This window comes from Colletotrichum phormii (genome assembly GCF_030913505.1).
Source record: "Colletotrichum phormii strain CBS 102054 chromosome Unknown BDP81scaffold_2, whole genome shotgun sequence".
NCBI classification, from domain to species: Eukaryota; Fungi; Ascomycota; class Sordariomycetes; order Glomerellales; family Glomerellaceae; genus Colletotrichum; species Colletotrichum phormii.
In genome coordinates, this window is record NW_026851444.1 from 3587504 (window position 1) to 3608777 (window position 21274).

Consider the following 21274-nt stretch of genomic DNA (forward strand, 5'->3'; position numbering starts at 1 on the left):
CCATACGCCCTGCTTCTACAGCTCTGCTAAACGGTTGGGCAGCTTACCACCGACCAGCAACTAGAAACCCCCGTCCTGGACCCTGATTCAGCCCCTGGCCCGTCGGTCATCCCTGCGGCGAGCATCCCGTTGCCGTTGCCGGGGCTTTCAACGCCCAAAACCTCTCAATCCTACCCTTTGGCCCCTGGCAGTCACGCACCACGCAAGAGCCCGAAGGACCCCGATCGGTCACCCGGGTCGGCCATGCCACTACATCGAGCCTCGAATGTGACATCGACTATATTGTATCGCTCTGTATCTGGTGTTTTGGCCGGGGGTCAGACAACGACAGCGATCTGCACGCCAAAACAACCAAAAACCGTTGCAAAAAGGAACCTTCTGGCACAATCTGTCAAATGCCCGCAGGATGGGCTGCCTTGACGCCGTTTACACGCCATCCGGACCGACATGTTGGACGCTAAAACTAGCTAATTGTGTTTTGGCATATGGTACGGATAATGGTGCCAAGTTTCACATCCACATTGACTAGCACGCCCTGAGCCCTACGACCAGACGCAGAGTCCCAGCTTTGTTTGGATACAAACTACGGATAGAAAGTGTGGGCGATATTCACGTCACGACGTCGTGTACGACTCAGTCAACCCCGTTCTGCATGACATCGAATTTCCATCTCCAAGGACCACAGCATCCAAAGCAGGTTAACAGTCCGAAGCTGTTGAGGCTTAGAAAAAAAATCACAAGCCTCTCCGATAATAAGGCTATTCTAGGCATGGTCAACCAGCTTCATCCCGCTGATGACGCCCTCAAACCCACTGCCTCCGACTGTTGCCAACGGTGCCTCCACCGCAATCGGCTGCCACACGAACCGGGCTCCGTTCCAGCCCATTATTGTCAAAAACTCCTTGGGCTCGCCGTCCCCAACGTCTAGGAACGTCTGCCTCCCCCTGCCAATGAGGCTCGCATTTGTCCACGACCCCACGGGGAACGTGTAGTTGAGCGCGTACGTGCTCTCCCCTGAAAAGAGCATGACAGCGTCCACAGTCCCATTGCCAAACCACAACCCGCTGTCTCCACCGCTGATGATGGCCCCCTTGGCGTCCGACGTGGGCTTGATCGAGAATGAAAGAGTGTAATTCCTCCCCTTTTGCGTCAGCGGAGTGGTGATACTACACGAAGACGCCAGAATGGCACCCTCGTCGCTTGTTGCGCACGTCGAGGTTGCATGGTACTTGTTGCCCGACAAATCTTCAATCGCCGTTCCATTGCTACCTCGTCCCTGCTTGAAGTCGTATTCAACGATTGTCGATCCCGTGGATACGATTCTTCGATCAAGGTTCTGCCCCGGGGCAAGAGGCTGCAACGCGGAGAACAGGCCTTGGTAGTCAGCCTCAGCAACCTCGCCTCCCCACTGCTTGTCCGCGAGAGCAGGCAGGCCATCCCTCCATTGGTAGTATCCCTCCGTCACCGTCGTTGCATTCGGGCCAAAATCGTTCCATTGCGGCGCAATGTGGCCCAGCAACGATGCACTGTCCCTTGCGGCATTGTTTGATGCATTGGTGCGATCGAAGATATTTGGCGAAAATGGGGATCCATCGGGCGAGCCCATGAAGATGAACTCCAAGCTGAGCTCGTGCTTTTCTCCAGGTCAGTTTGCTTATCACCTTGATACAGGTCAACTTGGTCTGTTTACTTACACCATACGACTCGCTCCACTTTCCAACCGTGTAGATGTAGTCACCTGAGTTGAGCACCTCGTAGCCGTTGTTGACAAAGTCGTAGAGCGGGTTCGCCTCAAAGTTGGCCCAGTGCTGGATCGAAACGGACTTGTTGACGGTTCCGCCCACTGACGGCGCAAAAGTTCCCCAGATTCGGACCTTTTTACCGGACGTGCTTGTGATATACTCGTTCATCTCGTCCACAAATCGCGTGTACTCAGCAACCAGGGCACTAGTTGATGAGCTCATGCTTTGATACCGCCAGTTTCAGGGGTTGGGGTTGACGTACTCTTCACTCAGTGTCGGGTCGACGTACTCATCGGCACCGATCGAGACCGTCTTGGTATGGAACCACGGCAGAAAGATCTCCCAGATCTTCTTCACCATTGGGATCGTCTCCGGGTTCGAAATATTCAACAAGCTCAAGTCACTCGATAGTCCCAGCTCTGGCTTCCACTGCGAAATCACGAGTGCGTGTCCGGGAGCCTCGATTTCCGGGAGGATCGTCACGCCGCGCGCTGCGCACTTTGCCTGGACGTCGTCAAAGACTGAGCGGGTGTAGCTCTCGTTTGCGCGCCGGTTGAGGCCCTCGAGGGCAGGGTCGTCCGAGTTCAGCCGGAAGGCGGCGTAGAGTGAGAGCATGCGCTCGCGTGAGTAGATGGCGACATTATTGTAGAGATTGTCTGAGAGGTGCAGCTGGAATGTATTTTGCTTGAAGAAGGACATGTAGGCGCACATTTCAATGAGGAACTCAGGTGGGTAGTAGTGTCTGGCGATGTCGAGCTAATGTGTTGGGTAGGCAGTCAGCATGCGATCCATTGATTTGTGCATGCGGCCGGGGGTCGTTGATGAGCTCCGGCTCGGGAGGAAGGATTGTCTCACCATCAGACCCCGGGTTCCCCATCCTGGGCTATCCGTCCCGTATCCCAACTTCAGCTCCCCGTCCCGAGAACGAGCTGCTGTAGCACCGTCCGGGTACCCCACCACACGCCGAGCGGGCTCGCGCCCGTGATGAGCACACCGTCAATCGTCACATTGAGAGAGTACCCCTCAGACGTTTCGCGCCCGGCAGCGTCTTTGAAGAGACTCGCGTCATCTGCCAGCGTCAAGAAGATGGATCCTTGCTCCGGGGCGTCGCCTAGCTCGATCGGGATGCCTAGGCCCAGAGACGAGGCGAGGTCCTCTGCAAAGGTTGTTGCAAAGGCGTGTAGGGTCGGTGGGATAAGAGTTTGGCCTGCCTCGTCGATGGACTCTGCGTGAGCGGACGAGACTATGATCTTGGAGATGGAGGAGGAGGGGATGATGCCGCCTGTTGGGGTGTATGGTGTTGTTGGCAGGCCTGGGAGGAAGTCTGCTGCCGCTGTCGCCGCGAAGACGAGGGCGGTGGTGAGGAACCGCATCGTGAGCTGTCTTTCGAGTCACGATGTCTGGGTTGGGGTGCGATTCATGTCACCAATTGCAGGAATGGAGCTTCTATAAGTGCAGCAGAATAAGTTTATTTATTGCAATTCGACCTTATCATTCGAGCATCGTGGATATGACGCGACGGGACGTGACCTCGGCGCGCGGGGGTTCGGAGCCGGATGGGATGTTTGGTGAGGGTAACCCAGCTTGTGCGCGCACCATGGTGACATAACTTTGTGATGAGAGCTGTGCGATTGTAGAAGGTAGTAGCCGGATCGACGTGGATTGATGTTTACCCCTCAAGTGATGGAAACATTACTCTGAGATACGAGAGAGCTCGTCGTGGTATGAGTGGGACTCGTTTCCTGGCGACGCGCCCGGGAGTTACGAGGCTAGCCTGATACTGCGTAGAATTCCGTTGACACTGGAGGAAAATAGCAGGAAATGCGCACCAACAGCTTGACTTCGCGGTGTATCATTAGGTTTGTTCTTGGTGTGATGGCAACGTTGCAATCAACCGTTTCCCTCTACTCTTCATCCCCCTGATGAAGGTCCAGCCAATGTCCCAATCTCCCCGCGCTTAATCGAGTGGGGACCGGCAGCGTAAAGTGCTACTGCGGAGTCGTTGTTCCGGTGCTCCGTTGGACGGCGGCGGGGAAGACGGACAGGGGCCGGGCCGGGGGTTCATAATTGAGGACGACGTTGCGTGGTGTTTGAGTTGTTTAATTCCAGCCTTCTGCACCGTTGCAAGCGATTGATAGAAAGTCGGGAACTGTGCTTGGAGATGGTGTTATCCGACTTCACATCACATTGAGCTCAAGTGATTTCAGCTGTGCTGGTCGGGTCTCCAAGATATTCACCAACATATTGAGTGTGAAGGGAAGTGGGCACGTAACATGCATCGAACGACTTTTAGCTTCATAAATCAGCTTAGTATAGATAAGTGAACAGGTCTTTTCCCTCGGACAGACAGACCGTCTCAGTGATTCATGATAGAGACATGTTCAGCAGGACGACGAGCTAGACCTCTGACGTGCCTGGGGCTTCACTCTACGTCAGTGTCTGACCAAGCAAGCATCTTCAAGTCGACCTGATCACACTTTGCACGTCAAGATGCATGAAACAGATTGGGCATCGATTAGGACTGAAGTATAATAGCAAATTCACAATGGATTACGATCGGCAAAGCAAGCCCCTCCGTAAGCCGACTAGGTGCAGTGAATATAATACAAATGAGCAAAGTCACGTGTCGGGTGGTGGGGCCCTACTAATTGATGCTATCACGATCCTAAATAAAAAAGAGTTCACCCCCGGTGGGGCTACATCTCTTGGTGCTCATGCTGGGAATCGAATTCGAACTCGTAGCCTGTCGTCGAGAGGCTTTGGGCGTAATTGATTGTTGACCATAGACCACTCCACCACCCAGCCAGTTTGACCTGACCCGTCGACCTAGACGGGCGCCTCCTGGCTGGTGACAGGAATGGACTTGGATGGCCCCATATAGTCTTGCACCCGGCCATCCCTCCTTCCCTACTGGTCGTCAAATGGCCTTGCAAAGTCGTACGGGTGCATATTCACGCATTGTCCAACATTTGGATCCGCCCTGCAAATCTGGTCAGCAACCTTTCGCAATTTGGACCTTCCCTGAGGGAAATTGAGCCCGGTACGAAGTGACTCACGAGTATTCCCAGTTCCAATACTTCTTCCGACCACCACGCTCGCAGCCTGCCTCATTTTTCATGCCGTCGTAGCATTCTTCTATATCAATGTCGCGTTTGTCTCCGTTCCCGACGTACTATGGCATTATCAGCAATTGAATCCCGCCAGATAAACTACCCTTCGACATCGCTTCAAGGTGAATTTGCTGGAAAGAAGAATCATGGTTAAATCTCACTTACCGAAAGCTCAAAGTCCCACTTTCTGCCCTTCGTGTCCATGATGCAGATTCTGCGGAACTCGTTCTTTACGTAGCTGCCCGATAATTGAGCGCACACGATTCTTAGATCGACGGGTGCGTTATTGTTGACGTCGTATTCGCCAGTCATGCCGTCCTTGAAGCATTCGGCGGATACCGTTGGGACAAAGGCGATGATGGCTATGATAAGTAGGGACTGGATGGATTTCATAGCGGGCGATGAGGAAGCGACTGAGTGGGTGACTGATTAGAAATGTAAGGAAGCGGAAGAGAGGTTGGGATTGGAAAGGGCACGGTGTTCGGTCTGAAGTACATATGGGCAATGCAAGTCATCTGGCTCCTTTATATCAGTGATGAATAGACCTTCACCTGTCTAAGGTAGGTACTTGAGAAAAAGCTCGAAACGGTTCCTGCTCAGAGACTTCGGCGTTTCGTGATGCCATGGATGCTTTAGTGTCAAGTTGCAAGGGAACTCAGGAAAGCCCCAAACTCAGTATGGTACAACAGCAATCAGCGCTGGGCGGATGGATTCTTTTACACACAGATAGCAAGGGGCTCGGGTGTGAAAAGTTGTCAACCACAACTGTGTGACACACTTACACAGTAGGCGATCTGGCAACAGCTTCGTACGCATCTGACTTCCTTCAATGTTGTCTCAATCGGGCGAGTCGACCACGTCGGGGCCACTCTAGGGAAACTTTCCCGCCCCCGAGATGGTTTCTTTGCGCTTTGCTTGGGACCGCGACCACGAGATCCTCGGATGACGCCAAAATCCCACGCACGTTGATGTGCTACAAAAGCTTCCCTGCGATTTGCTCCGCATAATACGAGTTTGGCACCGAGCCGTATCTGGGATTGTGTGCGCATGTGTTCTTTCGGGCTTTCTCCCTTACCTCTTCTGCTCGCACGACTGGGCCCTTGCCTTCTATGCTCTTCCAAGTTTGGAGGCTGAAGGAGAATTTCCATAAGTGGAGTGATCGGTCTTTTTACCTCAACCTGTTCATCAGTCATATAAGTCTGGACAGTGAACCCAGGCACAATCTTTTAGCCAGAGAAATAGAAGCCGACTTCGAAATTTACATGCAAGTTTCTGCTAAGTGTAATGCATCCCTAGCTTCCCTAGCACTAGGAGAAGATCACCGCCTAAGATATCAACATGAATCTTTATCAAATATCAAAATTTCTTATTCTTGTTGCATTGATTGGTTATGGAGAGGCGGCACCCGCCAGAGCCGAATCTCGAGGCCCTAGGCCCTACCTTGGTTCTAGATTGGACCCCTACAGAATCACGCTGCCAATCAACCGGACTCGGCTCACTGAAAGCTTCAGAGAACATGTTACCTTGACGAATGGTGAAAACTCATTCTCCTTCAAGCCTCAAGAATTGACCAAGAGGTTGGGTGTTGACGACGAAGTCGATGAGAACAAGCCGAAAATTCACTCAAGGTAAGCTAATCTCTGAGGATTAGATAAATGATGATGAAGAGGCATTAACAGATTTCAGGACACTTCAAAATTCTTCCGGGAGTCTCCAGGGCAGGTCGAAACCTGGAGCTTTTCCATGGGAGGGCCTTAACCCCAAAGGTACATACCCCTGGACCAGAACAATCATATGCATGGCGATCTGCGAGAGGAATACATATCACATGAGAGAGATCCTGAAGGGAAAGGGAAGATGGCAAGCGTGAGTCGAAACTGTCGAGTTCTGGACCTGGTTGCCCGACATTCTCTAGAACAGCATGATTCCTCTGGCTGACTTAACTCGCGACTCAGATGTATCCTCAAGTGCAAGTCGGACGGTTCTATGACTGATATCACTGGCGAGGTCTACGAGGCGAGCTTCAAGGAGGACTTTGCTCCGTTGAACTACTATAAGGGGTACCTCGATTACATCTCGGACCAAACCGGCGTGGTGGAACCGAAGAACTGGTTTCTGGACTGGAGACCCGCATATTAAGTCATACATGCATGTAGATGATGCGTGATCGCGCTTTGGCATTCCACGTTACAAATCACCTACCCATCAAGAATGCACAGGTTCACTCGTTTTGCAGGGGCCTCTATTTAAATAGTCTTCGTGCTGAACAGTCAATATAGAAAGAAGTCGGCAAGAGCTTAGCATAAAAATTCTGTCTCACTGCCGGGAGTCTCAAGCGAAGTAGTCGAGGCAAAAGAATTCCATGTCCATCGTCGGCGATCGAAGCCATAGACATGAGCACAATTTTTCACAGTGCTCATACTACTGATTTGCGATCGACACATCCCAGACGCCATGCTTCCGAGTTGATATCATCTCCGGATTAGATCAGAGGAGCTGAAACATGAACCCACATCGCTCCTTGCTCATAAGCCGGCATGCCACCCTGAACAGTGTTGTCGGATCTCCAGCAGCGATCCATGATGTGTCCAGCAGTGCGGGCAACATTGTTACTGTGAAATGCAGGGTATTAGCCTTACGTCATGCTCATGCGAGTCTGAGGGGATGAGTCCGGCTTACCAGTGTGTGCTCACTTCTCCGGCACCACTGCCACTTCCAACAATCTGCGCATTACCAGCCGTACACATTGCCGTGGCAGTCACAGTACCGCAGTTGGCATTGAGACCGGCAAGGTAATTGATACACGTCACGGCATCAGGTGCCTGCGCAGTGCTGTTAGTAAAGCCTTCTTACTTAATGAGGGCCACCGAGCTTTGCTCTTTGCATACCCATGCGGAAGGCTTGCTATCGTTGCATACGAGAAACTGCTCCTGTCTCTTTTCAAGTGAGCCATCTAACACAAAGTCCTTGTTAGCACGCCTGCAATCAGTTCAACTTCCAGCAACTGGGGACTATTAATGAAGACTGGAATATCACAGACTGACCCCCATCAGCGACGACGGACTTGGCCGCGGCTTCAAGAGCCTCATCGACGGATAGAGCACTATCAGGGTCGGCAATGATAGTCTCAACCCAACTTTCCCAGGACCAGTCACCGACGGCAACGGTATTTCGAGAGCTTGCAAGAGGAGCAGGAGACGCAGCTGTGATAGCCGCCAGGAAGAGCAAAGTGACGGAAGGAACGGCGATTTGGACCATTGCGAAAGAGTTGTCTGAAATCTGAGATTCTAGATCTGTGCGTTGAGGAAGTTAGATGATACCTTGAGGAAGGAAGTGTAAGAGTTTACATGATAATACGTAGCCTCACGAGTGATCGCCAAAAAGTCGGAGGATATGATTCTTGATGGTCAGATTTCCTGTCATGACCATCTTCTCCTCACTAGATGAAGTTGACAATGGCAGATAATTCAGTGTAGCATCGCTATATCGGCTGCTACCCTTTTGCCAATGAAGGCAACTAAGCTTACATCTCCACAAAGTCTACTGTGCCATGGACTTGCCTAAACGAGGCTGCGAGACTGAGCTGGAGAAACCACACGCGTTCTCTCTTAGCGACCTTCTTCCCTACGCGCTGAATACCTGCGTGGCCGATCGGCTGTGAATAGTGATCAGCAGTTTAGGAGTTGAAGCCAAGAACCATTGAACCAAAGTCCCATCGCTTACCTCTTAGCTCCAGCTGGTAGACTGATATTTTCTCGGCGGCGTGCAAGCATTGGGAATGGTAGCATCCGCTGTGACGCTGGCTGAATACGAGAGTGTGTGTCCCGGATCTTACATGTAGGAGGCCCCGTTGCTGCTGCCCAAGTCAGCAGTGAGACTTGAACAAGCCGGAATTTTCGAGATAAACACATGGCCATGGCGTTTAGTGAGTGCACATGGAAGTAGGGGAAATTCTCAATGACAACAATTTGACTTTCATTCGCCGTTCATTCATCATTTCTTTCGAGGTCTGATTCGTCTGGTCAGTCAAGATGAAATTCCCTCTAGGTAAGATTTGGACAAATTTGACCTAACCACCCCCTTCAGGATGACAATACAACTTCCCTCCTACATACCACCCCACCGGCACCCGCTGTTAGTGCTGTGCTGGGTCCGCCACCTCAACACTAACACCTCCAAATACAACCCCCACGACCGGAACCCTCGCCCGCGATGGCCTCACAGCCAGCCGCGGGCCCCTCGCAGGCCCCCATCGGTCTCTCAGCCTCTATGCATCATCCCTCGCAGACTCCTCCTCCCCCTACCTCCTTACCCCCACGTCCGAGGGGCCTCACGCCCCCCCCTATCCGGCCCTTGGGAAGGAGGCCACTTTCGGTCGCTACCGCCCTCCAACAGGCCCGAGAAGGCCGGGCCCTCCGAGATGAGGCCCTAGACCTCCTCGCCAAAGGCCTAGATGCCCTCGTTGGGACCGCCCCAGCACGACTAAAGGCTACAGCCCAGGACCTCATCGACACCTTTACCCGGTTTGCTACCGCAGAAATATCTGAACCCACCCTTGGCCCCGGCACGGGAAAAACGTATGCCCAGGCAGCTAACGACCCCACCGCTAGCGGCCCCGGCCCCGGCCCCGGCTCCGACTCCGGCTCCGGCTCCGGTCCCAGGTCGAACCCAGCAACAGGCCGGCGGGCTACCGGCCGCATACACCAGCCAAAACAAACCCAGGACCTCCGCCTATTAGTTCGGCTCCCGGCTGAACACATCCCTACCTCTAGAACCTTAGCCCCTCACTCAGTTAAGATAGTAATAACAAAAGAGCTTAACTTACAGCCGCAAGACCTAGTTAAGGTCCGCCATACTACTACAGGCTTCTCACTTCAGCCCCAGAACAAAGGGATCCAAGCCCTACTCCTTCAGAGAGCCCCTAAGATCAAACACTGCCTCACAGCTAAGAAGATAGAGGTACCTACTAGGTAGCATCAATATATCGTCCCATTCTGCCCCCTCTACTTTACTAGCCTTAACGGTAATAGGGTTAGCATAGAATCTGAAATAGAGGAGGTCTTTTTAAAGAAAAAACAAAAACTCCTCTCTTGGCGCCCAACCCGGGATAGCCTTAATCTAGCTACAGCTACGCAAAGCCTGATTATTGCCCTCCCTCAAGGGGTTAAGGAAGGCTTCCGCCTGTTCGGACAGTCAGGCCCAGCCCGCCTGCTTCCCCCAAGGAAGCAGACCCCCAAAAGACACTCCCCTGGGTGCCAGGGCTTTCACTCAAACCGCTACTGTACCCGGAAACCCCTCTGCGAGAACTGTAGCAAACCGTTGGATACCCATGAAGCCGGGATCTGCGTAGCTAGGTCTAAGTGCGCCAACTGTTATGGGCCTTTTCCAGCAAACCACGCAGACTGCCCAGCTAGGCCTCTACTGCTTAATGGAAACCTTACTATCCCAACCCGGAAGGAACTGCGAGGAATCCGGAAGGCTGGAGAGAAGGCGTCTGACGACCTCCTAGCCAGCCAGGCTTGCTCCGTGGGCAGCAACCAGCAAACTGAGGCTGGACCAAGCGCTACACATGGGCAACAGCCGATATCTAAGCGCCCTCGACCCCTCACACCCATCCAAGACTCAATTGTTGTAGCAGATACCGCTAGCGTAGTTGGAAGCAGCATTATGGTTGAGGATGAGGCTGAAGACTCTGAAGCCCTCCCCCTAACCAACCGCCCTATCCACCCGCTCCCGAGCAGCAGCAGGAGCCAGAGGGTAGTACAGAAGCCTGATTACAATGTTATTAATGCCTACACCCACCTCGACCTCGACTCGGAACAGTAGGCTCAGACCAACTGCCCCACGGGTACTACGGGTAGCCCAGTATAACGTAGGGAAGGAAAGCCCAGCTCATATAGCTCTCCTAGAGCTCTGCTAGGAAGATCAAATCGATATAACACTAATCCAGAAACCCTAGATAGGCTATAAAGATAAAATGCAGATTAACACACACCCAGGCTTTAACTCCTATATCCTAATTAACTTCTAGAATAACAGAGATACAAGACCTAGGGTTATGACCTATATACACAAGAGTCTAAGACTACAAATACAGCAACAAAGGCCTACCCAAACGAGAGATATCTTATGGGTTAAGGCTGGCAACTTCACTATTATTAACGTATATAGGCCGCCAGGTGAGCCGACAAACCACACGACTACTGCTCTCCTAGGATACTATCCGCCAGAAAGAGCCCTTGTAGCCGGGGACTTTAACGCCCGCCACCCTACCTGGGAACCAGGCTCCCCTAGCCGGAATCGGGGGGACGATATTGCAGAGTGGGCTGAAGGCTACAATCTTTCGTTTATTGGGGAGGTTGGGGTCCCTACCCATACTCATAGGCATACCCTCGACCTAACATTCTCAAATATCCCCTTTGCTGAGGCTTGTATTAGCCCACACCTTCACCCAGGGGCTGACCACCAAGCTATCGCAACAATTATCCCTATAGGCAAGGCCCAGGAACAGAAACGCCAGACTGGCCACCTCTCAGTCCCAGAGTCAGCCCTACCCCGACTTATCGACCTAGTAAGAGCTGGATCCTCAGCCTTACCTACCCTAGGGGAAGTACCTAGTCCAGCAGAGCTGGACACTCTAGCTACCCAATTAGTCAGCCTCTTCTATACAGCTATGCAAGCTGTAGGTAAGAGACGGACAAATCAGGGTAGGGGAGCCCCCTGGTGGACAGAAGAGTGTGCAGAAGCCCACCGAGCTGCTATCGAGGCTAGGCGCCAGCAGGCCCAGGAACCTGGGCTAGTTATACCTCCCCCCATCCTAGAGGAGCAAAAGATCTTCTTAAAAACTGTTAGAAGGGCAAAACGCGCTTACTGGACTACTAAGATCGAAGGGGCTAAGACAGACCAAGACCTATATAAGATAGTAGGCTGGCGGAAGTCTAGCTTAGCTGTTAAAGGCCCGCCCCTTATAGTAGAAGGTTAGATAATCGACAACAGCTACGATAAAGCTCAGGCCCTACGAAAGGCTTTACTAAAGAGATTTAACGCTATAGACGACTTATATAGGGATCCTTTTACTATCCTAGTAGTTATACGGCGTCTAATGCCCTGGCAGGATGTGGTTAGCATGGATGCTACTCTGACAAAGACTACAACCCCTGGGATTGACGGGATTACTACAAATTTACTACAGCAGACCTGGGAATCAGTAGCTAGGCCTATACAGCAGCTCTTCCAGGCCTGTATTCAAGTAGGCCACTTCCCCAGACCGTTCCGTAAAGCAGAAGTTGTCATGACCCAGAAGCCAGGGAAAACAGACTTCTCGAAGACTGGGTCTTGGCGACCGATATCCCTTTTATCCTGCTTGGGTAAAGGCCTAGAGCGGCTAATAGCAAAAAGGATGGCCTACCTTACTATCCTAGAAGGGGTTGCTAGCCCGCAGCAGGTTGGAGCACTACCAGGGAGGGCTGCAGTCGACCTAACAGCCTGTCTGACCCACGAGATCGAGAGGGCTCTAGACTTAGGGCTCACTGCAACTCTTGTAACAATGGACGTTAAAGGGGCTTTTGACTCTGTCCTAAGAAACCGACTTGTTATCAGGCTACGACAGCAGGGCTGGCCTAAGCATCTGATTAGGCTGATCTTCACCTTTACCTCTAGCCGAGCAGCCCGGGTCAGGCTAGAGGATACAACTACAGAGGATTTCCCTTTATCCTGTGGGCTACCACAAGGCTCCCCACTATCTCCTATTCTCTTTCTATTATATATAGCTGATATCCTAGCCGACGATCAGAAGCTACGGTTCGGCTATGCGGATGATATAGGTTTAGTAGCTACTAGCCCATCGCTAAAAGAAAATGCTATAGCTCTAGGCCAAGAGATCACTCATATACTTAACTGGGGCACTGATAACAAGGTTGCTTTTGACCCAGCTAAGTGTGAGGCAGTCCACTTCAGCAGGAAACATAAACAGACAAAAGACCTACCAGATATACAAGCGAGGGGCCTAACTATCAAGGCCTCAGCTAGGCCTGTACGATGGCTAGGAGTCTGGTTTGACAAGAGACTCACCTTCCGTCACCATGTCGAAACTAAGGTGGCGGCAGTAAAGAAGGTAGCCCAGTTCCTTCGGCACCTAACAAATACTAAAGGGGGGCTCCCAGCAGCCGCAGTACGAAAAGCGGTTATTGCCTGTGTCCTTCCAACAGCCCTATATGGAGTTGAAACCTGGTATGCGGGCCTAACCAAACCAGCCCTAAACAGCGGCACCAATACTAGCAGTAGTACTGCTTTACAGATAGCTACAGTTGGCACAGGACAGAAGGGCCTGGCCCGTAGAGTTAGCAAAGTTATTACAGCAGCAGCAAGGGCTATCCTGCCTGTCTGGAGAACCACACCGACCAGCAGCCTCATCCGAGACGCTGGCCTTCCTACAGCAGAGGTAGCCCTCGAAGCAGCGCGACTACGCTTCGCTATACGCCTGCAGAAGGTTGACCAACAACATCCCTTGGTCCCAAGGCTGCTGCAGCCAGGGCGGCAACAGACCAGGCTCCAAAGAACAGCTGGCCTGTTACCTAAGTGTCCAAGGCCAGCACTCCTACAGCCGCAATACCTCCCAGGGTCTTATGACCTTATAGTTACACAGACGAAGGATGTAGCAGCTAGGATCTTCCAGGCCTGGCTCAAGACTGTGCCAGGTCAGCATACAGTCGTATACTCAGACGGCTCCAAAGCTCCTGACGGAGCTACAGGGTACGGCTTTGTTATCTACCGCAACAATAAACGTATAGCCCAGGGCTGCGGCCGTCTCGGCATAGCAGAAGTGTTTGATGGTGAGGCGGAGGGGGCGAGGGCTGGGCTCCGACGGGCCCTTCAGACCTCCCAAGGCCAGCCTATACACATCTGCATCGACAATACCAGCGTTATTCAGGGGATTCGCGGTAAGGTCCCAGACTCCTCACAAGCGGCCTTCCTTGAGATCCAGGAGGTAGGCAGGATACACGATATACGAACCCATTGGTCTCCTGGGCACCAGGGTATTAAAGGAAACGAAGAAGCAGACAGCCTAGCTAAGGAGGGCACAACCCTACTAGTCCCAAGGGGACAGCTAGCAACTCTTTCAGGGATCAAACGGCTTGCTAAGGAGCGTATACGTCGCCAATACAGAAAATAGTGGAAACGGGAGGCAACATCCTGCTATACCCAGCTAGGACTCAAGGCCACCCTCGCTTACGCTCCCGAACTAGCCCTACCGCGGGCTATCCTTTATCATCTCCTAGCAGCCCGATCAGGCCATGGAGACTTCGAGTAATACCACTAACGCTTTAACTATACAGAAGCACTACTTACCTACTCCTACGGGGAGGTAAAGGCGGTAGACTATCTAGTTTACTGCTAAAAGACCCTAGTGAGGAGGCATCAGTGGCCTACCCTCCACCCTTCTAGCCCACTCGATCCTATAGGACCTATAGGATCTCTTGAGCGGTACTATAAGAGGTTAATTACTGATCCTATTGGCTTCTAGGCCTTTCTCCGCGTGACAGACTTCTTTCAGAAGATCTGCCCGCGGTACTAAGGACTAGGTCTTGACCTAGGCCCGACTTACGAAGTTCTCCTCCTAGAGGGACAGACGGTAACAACGGAACTAGGGAACCAGCGGGAACTAGGGACGGATAGAACAGACAGTAGCCCATAGGCAAGATTTGGAGGACGTTAGGAAAAGGCGTGTACTATAGAGTATATAGCTCGAGCCTACGGCCCTCCACGCCATTTACCCTTCGGGAGATCTGCCGCAAGGGCGGCTGCGCCTTTGCCGCTACGGCGTTTAATAGAACAAAAAAAAAAAGATTGTGAAGACGACTGTGTCAAGACTTGTTTCGCTTTCCATTCCCTGCCTAAGCAAGGAGGAATGCGACGAACAGGAAGTAAGCTTAATGGGACTTTAGAAATCCACAAATAATCTTGGCAGCGTTGCATTCGACTTCCGTGCCGAAAGGTTGCAGAACTCAGTAGCATCGCGCATTGTTATTGGCGAATTGCTGAGGGAACAGAGATCAGTCCTTGAAGTTGGTTTCCTTTGCTGTCGGGCCCGAACAGACGGAAGTCTCTATATATCCCTCTTTTATAACATCGAGTTGTTTCTTCTATGAGTTTGAACGCCCAGTGCCTAGCTACTGCACGGAAAGAGAAGGGCGGGGGAATGCAATGCGTGTGCGTTTTGAAGCAGAAGTCATCACCGCGCCGGATTCCCTGAGCGAACTATTGACTTCGAGAGTGAAATAATATACCAGCTAGCCTGGCACTATTAGTTACTTAATAGGCCAACAGCTTCATTGCCAGCCAGCCTCGTGTGTGCTACGAGCTAGCAAAAGTCGCTTATTCACACTTCCTCATTGAAGTCATTCAAGTTTGGTGAGAATATCGTGGTATGACGCGGCACAATAGCCAGGTGATGAAACTGAAGAAATCTGTTCATAGCTTAGTACAACGGCTTAACCGACCCGAACATCATCGGCTCCGGAAACGCTGCGCCGAAGTTGCGCGTATCTGGCGTATTTGATATCCAAGTCTTGCCCGCGACCGGGCCGGTCGCCCCACTTCGCGCCGAAGCTGTCGTGCTTTGAAGGATTTACATCCGTGACCCCCTGAGTCATCGTCAGAAGCTCATACTTATAGTTCAAAACTCGTTCCGAACAATGAGAACGTTGTGAACATTTATGAAATCTTGTAATTAAGTTATTGCCTATCAAGACAGACCTGCCGGAATCATGGACCCTCCCGTTGGACCTCTCGTGGCCTCCGCCGATCCGGCAACAGCCCCGTCCCATACCCCGCTCCACGGCCAATACACCTCCCTGGTCCCGTTGCAACCGTCGCATGCGCAGGCCATCTTCAAGCATCTCGGCCGGGAAGAAAATGCTTGGCGCTGGACATACCTCTTCAATGAACCTTTCCTCGAGTTCGAACAATGCGAGGCTGCATTCAAGGAGTGGAGCGTTTCCAAAGACCCATTGTACTTCACTATATTATCTGGCCCGGCATCGGATCCATCATCCGAGCCAGTGGGTGTGATGGCATACCTCTCCATTGTTCCGGCCCACAGACACATTGAGATCGGATGCATCATCTTCAGTGAGCAGCTTAAGCAGACGCGTGCTGCCACCGAGGCCCAGTACCTTCTCATGAAGAATGCTTTCGAAGGCCTGGGTAACTACAGGCTCGAATGGAAAGCGAACCATCTGAACAAGCCGAGCCTCGCAGCTGCTGAGCGGTTGGGGTATACGTATGAAGGCATTTTCAGGTAAGACATTTATGGAGCTCAGTCTCGGTCGGTCACTGACATTTGTCAGAAAACACATGGTTGCCAAGGGGAGGCGCAGAGATACAGCTTGGTTCAGCATCACAGATGATGAGTGGCCGGTGATCAAGGGTGGCTTGGGAGCGTGGCTGAGCGAAGAAAACTTTGATGAGGATGGTAAACAACGCAGAGGCCTGAAGCAGTGCCGAGAAGCGTTGAAGGCATGAAAAGATGTCTTTAAGACGGCCTTTCGGCTGAGTTCTTCGGAGCTCTAGTTAGGGTGAATGGGACGAAGTTTCAAGCGCAAGTCTACGAAGCAAAGGTGAACATATTGTTAGCCGCAAACAAGTAACAACGTTGGCAATATTTCCGGCGCACCCCATGCTGATCGAAATCTGCATCGGATATGCAAGTGCCTTTCTAATTAACCAAGTGAATAGCTTGCTGCTACTGCGAGCGAAGGATTTGACGGAAATGCGTCATATCTCTAACTTCCCCAGTCTTGGCCTTGGTGATCCTGCATATCCCCCGCAGTTGGATTGGAGCTTAACAGGACAAGATCGGTGCTTCGGGATTTTAGGCTAATACCACAATTCTCCGAGCAAGGCCTTCCGCGGCGCCGGTCTCTCGGAAAAGCGCCGCACATTCGCTCGTGATCTCTTAGACGGCTTCCGACTACTACTGAGATTTCTTCTCTGGCGTGGAAATCGACACAAGGCGATGCAGGTTTTCCTTCGCTACTGCGGGGTAGACAGGAGGCCTGGGACACCCCAAAGTTTAATAACATGGTGAAAGCCAGATTGGAACCACCCGTCAAAGGGACCGATAGCGTGGAAGTTGCTCAGGAGTCAGCGATCTCACGATGAAATTCGGACTTCTAACATTAGCCCTCTCCGGGATTGGCCGAGCTCAAAATTCAACCTTCCAAAACCCAATCATTAGCGGCTTCAAGCCGGACCCGAGCTGTATTTTTGTTCCAGAATTGGGCAATACCTTCTTCTGTGCTACATCTAGTTTCCTCGCCTTCCCTGGTTTATCCATCCACGCAAGTCGAGACTTGGTTCACTGGAAACATGTTTCCAACGCATTCAGTCGAGCAGATCAGCTGCCAGGTCTAGCTTTTCTGCCAAAGGCAACCAGCGGCATTTATGCCCCCACGTTGCGCTTCCATGAGGGCAACTTTTACCTTCTATGCACTCTTGTGAATCAGCAACTCCCGAGAACCAACGATAGTCGTTGGGACAACTTCATCCTCACATCGACAGATCCCTACAGCTCAGACTCCTGGTCAGATCCGGTCCATTTCAGCTTCCCTGGTTTCGACCCGTCGCCATTCTGGGACGATGACGGCAAGACGTACGTCTCGGGTGCGCACACAGCCGCATACTATCCAGGAATTATGCATGCGCCGCTCAACTTGGAAACCGGCGAAATCGGAGACATCATCATGCCCTGGAACGGTACCGGCGGGCGCTCTCCCGAGGCCCCTCACATCTGGAAACGTGATGGATGGTACTATCTGCTCCTCGCTGAAGGCGGCACACGCGAAAACCATATGGTCACAATGGCTCGATCAAAGAGTCTAAAGGGACCATACGATCCAGCGCCGGGAAATCCACTGTTGACTTCTGCGAATGACACCAGCTCCTACTTCCAAGCTGTCGGGCATGCTGATCTATTCCAGGATGCGGATGGAAATTGGTGGTCTGTCGCACTGGCAGTTCGGGCTGGCGGCACCTATGGCCAGGATCCTGGGGCATACTTTGGCAACCTGCCGATGGGAAGAGAGACAGTGCTTACACCCGTCACCTGGGAAGAGGGTGAGTTTCCAGTCTTCACGCCGGTCACTGGCGACGTCTCTGGCTGGCCTCTACCCATGGAAGCTATACCAGAAAAGGGAGAAGGTCAACTCAGCGACGCGGACGATACCATCACCTTTCCGCCGGGAAGTAATTTGCCCATTCACATCATCCACTGGCGTCTTCCAAAGGCCAGAAACTATGTAGTCTCGCCACCGGGTCATTGGAACACATTAGCGCTGAAGTCTTCCGTCCTGAATCTCACAGCTTTCGACGCCGACTTTGCCTTGGGTCGTGGTCAGACTTTCGTCGGACGACGGATGGCTCACTCACTCTTCAAATTCCGCGTTGAGGTCGACTGGGCAAAGTCACTAACAAAGGAAGAGATGGAGGTCGGTGTCTCAATCATACAAGATCAAGCACAGCACTTTGATCTCGGCATCGTCATGCTGAGGCCGGAGGGAAGCGAGGATCTCCGACCGCACCTTAGGTTCCGTGGTATTTCGGAAACGCCGTACAGGGCGACTGAACATCCGCCGAACGAGGTTTACCCTTTTCCCGACGGCTGGGCCGGACAGAAGATTGCTCTCCAGATTGAGGCAGTAAACAGCACTCATTTCACATTCTCCGCCGGTCTGGCTGGTCCCAGGCAAGACTCCGATGTCAGAGTTTTCGGGCATTGCAAGGGTACTGAGTTGGTCCCTTATTACTCTGGTGAAGTTGCCCCAACCGAAGATAACGTGAACTCTTACTGACAAAGATACTACTAGGTTCCGTTGTAGGCGTTTACGCGACATCTAACGGGAAGCATGGAGAGCAGGCTTTCGAGACTTACATCTCCAACTGGCAGTACAATGGAATCAGACAGCTCAGGAGCCAGCAGGATGTCGATGATGCCGATAGTTCTAGGGCTTAGAGTGGCATGACGAAGAGGATCTTACCATTCGCGAGACTACCATCAGGTGTTGTTCAAAATATCAAATTTCTTTGACAATAGATCCTGCCAAGAGTTGCCCCGCAAACTATTCGTGTGGAAGCCGGAGCCCCCTTAAGACCCATTTCTCCGAAGCAATCCATCATCAAGACGCAACATGTGAATTGGAGCAATGCCATCATCGGGTGTAATGTCCACCCGTTTGCCCGCTTGGGGTAACATCGCGGCGGCTGCTAGGGCCTGGGAGTCAAGATTCCACCGACGGCCCTCAGCCCGGCTCGTAAACTGTAATATTTGAATGCTCCTACCTACCATGATCGGCCTCCCAAGCAGATTTACACGTCGACATACCTCGGCAGGTCCATTGGTGTCGTTATAATACGCATGGGACTATTATCGCCCAAACATTAACGACCTCTGGAACTATCGGTCAAAGCGGGGGACCCTGAACCCTGAAACCACCAATACCACATTTGCAACCGATATCGTCGGTGAGCTGGTGTCGAGCTCGGGACGGTCGGACGCCAAGTTTGAAACGCGAAACTCTAAATGAGAGTATATAAAGACTCACGCGTTTGCGCGGCAGAACTGTCCCCATGACTTGCACAACCTCGTTCAACGATAGACGCAGTCAGATATTAAACGACATAGACATACAACTAATCAAACTCAAAGATGGCAACGGCGTTCTTGATGGGCGGGCACAACTTCAAGCCCGACTCTGATATCCCGGACTTAACAGGAAAGGTCATTCTCGTCACCGGTGGTAATGCCGGCCTCGGGCTGGAGACGATCCGGCAGATTGCAAAGCACAACCCCGCGCACATCTACCTCGCAGGCCGCTCAAAGGAAAAAGGAGAGGCTGCAATAGAAGCACTCAAGAAAGAAGGCTCCAGCGTCGCGCCGATTTCTCATCTGCCGCTTGAGTTGTCCTCCTTCGAGAGTATCAAAGCCGCCGCGAAACAATTCAACGAGTCTTCTTCTCGGCTGGACCTGCTCGTCAACAATGCTGGAATTATGGCGACTCCAGAGGGGCTCACAAAGGAGGGTTACGAGATCCAATTTGGCACAAACCACATGGGCCATGCACTCTTCACTCAACTTCTGATGCCCACCTTGAAGAAGACGGCGACCGAGAACCCAGACGTGCGGGTCGTATTTCTCTCCTCGGGCGCGGAAGGCTGGGCGCCCAAAGACAGTTACCAATTCGATAAGCTCAAGACCAAGATGCCCGAAACTCCCAGCCGTTATCGCTACGGGATCTCTAAGGTGGCCAACATTCACTATGCTGCCGCCCTCGCCGAGCGGCACACTGAGCTCAAAATTGTCAGTGTGCACCCGGGTGTCGTCGACACAAATCTGGCACAGTCCATTATCAACAACTCCAACTTCATCTTGGGCACGATTGTGTACCTCGGCACTAAAATTGTAGCCGTCAGTCCTCAAAAAGGCGCGCTCAATCAGCTCTGGGCGTCCTTCAACCCGGACGTCAAGAGCGGCACTTTCTACTTCCCAGTTGGCGTCACCGGTAAAGGTACGAGGCTGAGCAATGACAAGGACAAGAGGGAGGAGTTGTGGAAATGGACCGAAGACGAACTCCGGAGTCATTTGTAGCGGGATATCCGCAACTGGCCGAGCAGAAAAGAGACAACTCATAAAGACCAAATCCACCACACCTTCAGTGACCGAACAAGAGACTTCGTATTTTTCTTTTTCCTTCTAGCGTAATGCGGAGACAGAAATAAAGTGTTCCAAGGACCGGCAGTTTCATGTATGTTGAATCTCCATGGCCAGAATCCGGTGGCTAAAGTGTGTAAGCTTGAATGCTGCTGCATGAACCACTACCAAGTCGGTTTTTGCTGCCGTTCGAATTGCGCCGTGAGTTGGCAAAACCTACTCGAGTCGGTTAGATCCAATCCATTAGCCCACCATGAATCAGCAGAACCCGACAATAAAAGCAGGGGAGTCGCAAAGTTCGGAACCCGATAAAAAAGGGCCCAAGGGCCCCCTTACGGCAGACTGCAAGAGGCACTCCGCCAAAACACTTTTTCTCAGTAGACTTACGGTAGCCGTACAGTTAAGTACGCTAAAGTACTATACATGCCCTACATATAAATAAATATAATTATTAATCCCGTAACTTAGTTATAACTAATATAATAATAATTACTTATAACCGGAGGCGCCGTAAATTACGTAAAGGCAGTTAACTAGGCGGTATAATGTTACGACCCAACATGTATAAACAAGACCAAGGCCTGCCCCGCAGGATTGCGGCGGCTATCTACCAGATATATACAAAGAACCCGGGAACTCAGATGACTCCTCACGGAACGGAAGAACTATAGTATAAGTTACGTAATAATAAAGAAAGTAAGTGACTATAGTAATTA

General features: G+C 51.9%; 8 protein-coding genes across 8 annotated transcripts; 4 read left to right on the top strand and 4 right to left on the bottom strand.

Annotated features, from left to right (window-relative positions):
- Positions 1 to 763: 763 nt before the first annotated feature.
- Positions 764 to 3115, bottom strand: BDP81DRAFT_457727 (family 20 glycosyl hydrolase; the record flags this gene model as incomplete). Its single annotated transcript, XM_060593313.1, has 5 exons — positions 764 to 1633; positions 1695 to 1947; positions 2005 to 2498; positions 2598 to 2651; positions 2684 to 3115. The coding sequence occupies 5 exons, from the start codon at positions 3113 to 3115 to the stop codon at positions 764 to 766; spliced, it is 2103 nt and encodes a 700-aa protein (XP_060451133.1).
- A 1534-nt stretch (positions 3116 to 4649) lies between these two features.
- BDP81DRAFT_445757 (uncharacterized protein) lies at positions 4650 to 5245 on the bottom strand (the record flags this gene model as incomplete). The annotated part of the gene is made up of 3 exons (XM_060591993.1): positions 4650 to 4722; positions 4799 to 4914; positions 5018 to 5245. The coding sequence occupies 3 exons, from the start codon at positions 5243 to 5245 to the stop codon at positions 4650 to 4652; spliced, it is 417 nt and encodes a 138-aa protein (XP_060451134.1).
- Positions 5246 to 6190: 945 nt separating this feature from the next.
- Positions 6191 to 6991, top strand: BDP81DRAFT_498589 (uncharacterized protein; the record flags this gene model as incomplete). Its single annotated transcript, XM_060595468.1, has 3 exons — positions 6191 to 6480; positions 6539 to 6718; positions 6808 to 6991. The coding sequence occupies 3 exons, from the start codon at positions 6191 to 6193 to the stop codon at positions 6989 to 6991; spliced, it is 654 nt and encodes a 217-aa protein (XP_060451135.1).
- Positions 6992 to 7334: 343 nt separating this feature from the next.
- Positions 7335 to 8110, bottom strand: BDP81DRAFT_445759 (uncharacterized protein; the record flags this gene model as incomplete). The annotated part of the gene is made up of 4 exons (XM_060591994.1): positions 7335 to 7464; positions 7532 to 7674; positions 7741 to 7831; positions 7893 to 8110. The coding sequence occupies 4 exons, from the start codon at positions 8108 to 8110 to the stop codon at positions 7335 to 7337; spliced, it is 582 nt and encodes a 193-aa protein (XP_060451136.1).
- A 166-nt stretch (positions 8111 to 8276) lies between these two features.
- On the bottom strand, positions 8277 to 8841 carry BDP81DRAFT_417345 (uncharacterized protein). Its single transcript, XM_060589608.1, has 2 exons — positions 8576 to 8841; positions 8277 to 8507 (listed from the first exon to the last, which is right to left on the bottom strand). Exons 1-2 carry the CDS (start codon positions 8767 to 8769, stop codon positions 8477 to 8479), a joined length of 225 nt encoding a protein of 74 aa, XP_060451137.1. The 5' UTR covers positions 8770 to 8841; the 3' UTR covers positions 8277 to 8476.
- Positions 8842 to 15618: 6777 nt separating this feature from the next.
- On the top strand, positions 15619 to 16375 carry BDP81DRAFT_457728 (acetyltransferase; the record flags this gene model as incomplete). Its single annotated transcript, XM_060593314.1, has 2 exons — positions 15619 to 16151; positions 16201 to 16375. The coding sequence occupies 2 exons, from the start codon at positions 15619 to 15621 to the stop codon at positions 16373 to 16375; spliced, it is 708 nt and encodes a 235-aa protein (XP_060451138.1).
- Positions 16376 to 17010: 635 nt separating this feature from the next.
- On the top strand, positions 17011 to 18863 carry BDP81DRAFT_308611 (beta-xylosidase; the record flags this gene model as incomplete). The annotated part of the gene is made up of 2 exons (XM_060583477.1): positions 17011 to 18661; positions 18718 to 18863. 2 exons carry the CDS (start codon positions 17011 to 17013, stop codon positions 18861 to 18863), a joined length of 1797 nt encoding a protein of 598 aa, XP_060451139.1.
- A 693-nt stretch (positions 18864 to 19556) lies between these two features.
- BDP81DRAFT_457730 (short chain dehydrogenase) lies at positions 19557 to 20495 on the top strand (the record flags this gene model as incomplete). Its single annotated transcript, XM_060593315.1, has 1 exon — positions 19557 to 20495. One exon carries the CDS (start codon positions 19557 to 19559, stop codon positions 20493 to 20495), a length of 939 nt encoding a protein of 312 aa, XP_060451140.1.
- Positions 20496 to 21274: the final 779 nt, after the last annotated feature.

Bases quoted from the DNA above. Each gene is read 5' to 3' on its own strand.
- BDP81DRAFT_417345 (XM_060589608.1), bottom strand. From the start codon at position 8,769: ATGGCCATGTGTTTATCTCGAAAATTCCGGCTTGTTCAAGTCTCACTG. The intron at 8,508-8,575 runs GTAAGCGATGGG...CACTATTCACAG, and splicing joins CTACCAGCTGGAGCTAAGAG to CCGATCGGCCACGCAGGTAT.